Source organism: Helobdella robusta, assembly GCF_000326865.2.
Source record: "Helobdella robusta unplaced genomic scaffold HELROscaffold_64, whole genome shotgun sequence".
Lineage (NCBI taxonomy): Eukaryota > Metazoa > Annelida > Clitellata > Rhynchobdellida > Glossiphoniidae > Helobdella > Helobdella robusta.
Window position 1 is genome coordinate 373,684 of NW_008705358.1, and position 4,095 is coordinate 377,778.

The 4,095-nt window shown below is 36.0% G+C and overlaps 1 protein-coding gene across 1 annotated transcript in view; it reads right to left on the bottom strand.

Annotated features, from left to right (window-relative positions):
- Positions 1-1,739, bottom strand: part of HELRODRAFT_88370 (hypothetical protein) — a gene marked incomplete at both ends in the record, with an annotated part of 3,809 nt that extends 2,070 nt beyond the window's left edge. The window contains one exon of the mRNA XM_009029960.1: positions 1,235-1,739. Within this exon, the coding sequence (XP_009028208.1) occupies positions 1,235-1,739 (505 nt within the window). The remainder of the gene's footprint in view (positions 1-1,234) is intronic.
- Between the last annotated feature and the right edge of the window lie 2,356 nt (positions 1,740-4,095).

Here is a 4,095-nt window from a genome sequence, read left to right on the forward strand (position 1 = left end):
ATCCACTTCCACTGGACTTTGACTTCTTTCTTGATATCACACGGTAGGATGATAACGGTTTCGTCTCGTTTCGAACTGTTTTTATCGTTTCGTATCGAATTCTTTTCAAAATCGCCAGCAGCATTTGTAGTTGTCTTGTTAAAAACTATTTCATCACTTCCTAACATGTTCAAAGACGTAGACATGATGTTGTTGTTGTTGTTGATGTTGTTGTTGTTGATGTTGTTGTTGTTGTTGATGTTGCTGTTGTTGTTGATGTTGCTGTTGTTGTTGATGATGACGTCGTCGTTGTTGTTGATGACGTCACCACTGTTGCTGTTGTTATTGCTGTCATGGTTCACTTTGTCGATTGTCATCAGACTTGGCAGTAGATGGCTTTCAGTTTGGTGATCTTTAAAAATGTGGCCCACAAAATTCGTTTGGAATGGCGGGTGTTGATTAAAGTTGAAAAATTTAGTCGAGTTGTGCGGTAGATAAATTAGTTGTTGATGTTGTTGTTGGTGTTGTTGTCTATATTTCATTTCGAGTTGTTGTTTTAAGTAGGACTGATGTGCTGCTGAGAAGAAAAACGATGAAAAAAATTGTTGATGCTGCTGAAATTGTTGCTGCTGAAACTGTTGATGTTGCTGCAGCCGTTGCTGATGTTGTTGATGTTTATGTTGTTGTTGTTGATGTTGTTGTTGATGTTGATGTTGTTGTTGATGTTGTTGTTGATGTTGTTGTTGATGTTGTTGTTGTTGATGTTGATGTTGTTGTTGATGTTGATGTTGTTGTTGCAGATAGTACCGTTGCATCATCAACTGAGGCCTGTACCTTTTAACGTTCTCCACAAACGAACGCCTGGCCATGAGATACTTGCCGCCATCATTATCAAGACCTTCTTCTCCTCCTTCATCATCTACGTCATCATCCTCTTCATCTTTTCTCTCATCGTCATAAGCAGCAGCAACTACAGCAGCCTCATCATCCACAACCACATTACTACTACTACTGCTACTGCCTCGATTGTGAATTGCCTTCTTAGGAAAATCACCAATACAATTGCTGGCGAAATTGGCCGAGCTACCGACATCACCAACGTTAAAACCACCAAACTTCTCAAAATTAGCGCCACTTCTGCCACCCTTATTGTTCAAATGACTACTGTGGTTGGTGACGTCACTAGCGGAAGTAACTACACTAGCATTTCTGGCCGTCGTGACGTCATTTCTACCTCCTCGTAGAACGTAGCCACAAGTGAGCGCATCGCAAAACCGCTTGTGTTTAAACAGGGCGGTCGAATTTAGGAAAGCCTGGCCACATTGTCGGCAGGTCTGCCGCTGCTGGCACTGCGTGTGCATGCGCCTGTGGCGACAGAGGTTTGAAAATTGTGTGTAGGCCTTCGAGCAGGAATCGCATTTGTAAGGCTTGAAACTTTCGTGAATGTGACGGTGCTGTTTCAGGCCACTGGACGTCGCGAATGATTTGTTGCAGTCGGCGCATGTGTGGCTGTGGTTGTTGTGGCTCGTGTGGCTGCTGCTGCTGTTGTTGTTGTTGATGTTGTTAAAATTGATGTTGTCGTTTGATGAGTCGGGCGACGTTGTTGTCGGTGATGGTAAAAGTGGGGTTGGCGTTGTTTCTTGTTGTTGTCCGTAGTTTATAGGATGATGTTGTTGATGTTGTTGTTGATGTTGTTGTTGATGTTGTTGTTGATGTTGTTGTTGTTGTTGAGATGATGTGGTTGCTGTTTTTTGATTCATCCAGTATCGAGATGATGGCATTAGCTTGTTGTGATGTTGTTGTTGTTGGTGGTGGTGGGTGTTTTTATGTTGTTGTTGTTGTTTAGTTTGCAGTTGTTGTTGTTGATGTTGTTGTTGTTGATGATGCTGATTTTGTTGTTGTTGATGTTGTTGTTGCTGATGGTATTGATTTTGTTGATGCAATAAACTTGACTTTTCATTCATAACAGTTGTTGTTGTTGACGATGTCGTTGTTGATGTTATTGACTTGTTTGAAAATGATGAAATTGATGTTGTTGTCGTTGTTGGTGTTGTTGACTTGTTTGAAAATAATGAAATTGATTTTGTTGTTGTTGTTGTTGTTGTTGGTGGTGGTGGTGGTGGTGGTGACGTCACTTGCGTAGTTTTCGCTTTAGATGAAGATAGAATTGCTTCGATTAATGACGTCATAGTTGTTGTTGTTGTTGTTGTTGTCGTCGTTGTTTTGTTTACTACCATTTAAGACTAACTGTTGGTAATGTAATGACGATGATGATGATAAGGATATTGATGATGATGATGATGATGATAATGAAGAATAAAAAAAAAAAGAAGAAAAAGAAGAAAAAGATGATGATGAAGAAGAAGATGATGACAAAGAAGAAGAAAAAAAAGATGATCATTCAATTTAGAAGAAGAAAAAGAAGAAGATAATGATGAAGAAGAAGAGGAAGAAGAAGAAGATGATAAAGATGATGAAGATGATGAATAGTAATAACAAAGAACAATGGATGAATGAACGAACATTTTGTACATTAAAAAGTTTACGCCAATTAGGATTGTTACTGTCGCTGCTACTGCTGATGATATAATAGTAGTAGTAGTAGTTGTAGTAGTAGTAGTAGTAGTAGTAGTTGTTGTTGTAGTAGTAGTAGTAGTAGTAGCGGCAATAAAAAACGGGGCATATATATAATAGATCATTTTTTTCAAAGTGTTCCGAGCGTATAATGATGTTTGATTGCATGTTTAACTTTAAGGTTGTTGTTTCTTTGTGTGTGTGTGTCTGTGTGTGTGTGTGTGTGTGTATGTGTGTGTTTGTGTGTGTATGTGTATGTGTAAGTGCGTTTTTGTAAGACTTAATTTGCTGACTTATAAACCAGAAGGAAATAATTTATTTATATAAGTCAATAACATGGCTCTTCAATTCTTCAAACTTCTTGGAAAAAATTTCCAACTTTTTATTCATAAGTTTCGCCATTCGTAAAAGCGCGCATGTCTGTTTAGCATAAATAAGCAAGAAGGTATATGTGTTGTATGCGTGTATACACGTGCGTGTGCGTGTGTGCGTCGGTGCGTGTGTGTGCGTTTGTGTGTGCGTGTGTGTGGATATTGATGAAAATGCAAAAGTGATGACGATGACGACGTTGAATGGGCGTCGGCTTCTGACGTTTGATCAAGAAAAGTTAGTTACTTAACGTTAATATTGGTGTCGCTATTGTTGTTGTTGTTGATGATGACGTTTTGTTGTTGTTGATGATGACGTTGTTGTTGTTGTTGATGATGTTGTTGATGATGATGTTGTTGTTGATGTTGTTGTTGTTGATGATGATGTTGATGTTGATGTTGTTGTTGATGTTGTTGTTGTTGTGTCGGGTATATCATTTTTTGTATTTTGTAAACGATTGTGATGGGTAACATTGATGGTGATGATGATGATGATGACGATGATGATACTGATCCTCAATTTAACCGTAATAAATAACCCTTGAAAAAATAATTCTTAAGAAGTAAAAAAAATAACCGACTAACCTTCACGCATTGTCTAATTTGAAGTCAGTTTAAAACCAAACATCTATAATAATTATAATTAAAATAATAATAATTAATATAATTATATTTATAATAATAATAATAAACTGTACTAGTAACAATAATGAATGATATATAACAACTATGTAATAATTTAATTAATTAGATTGTGACGTTTCAAAATTAGAAATAATTAATACTAGATGAATATTTATAAGTAATATTATTATTATTAAACTATTAATTATTGATTATTATTATTATAATTATGAAATAAATAAATATTTGTAGGAGTTTTTGTAAAATAAATATAGCGGAATTTAATTTCGAAGCCAAACTCGCGATAACAATTAGCGTTCTGAACGCTTTAAGCACTGTTAATTAATCAATCCATTGAAACTTATATCTCGTCTCCGATTGGCTGGTTGAAGAAGGCAATAATCTGATTGCTATTGGTTGATTCGGATTTGGAATCAGCCAATCAGAGACGAGAGATGAGGTGATTGAATCTATATGATCTATTATATATATATATATATATATATATATATATATATATATATATATATATATATACATATATACACAC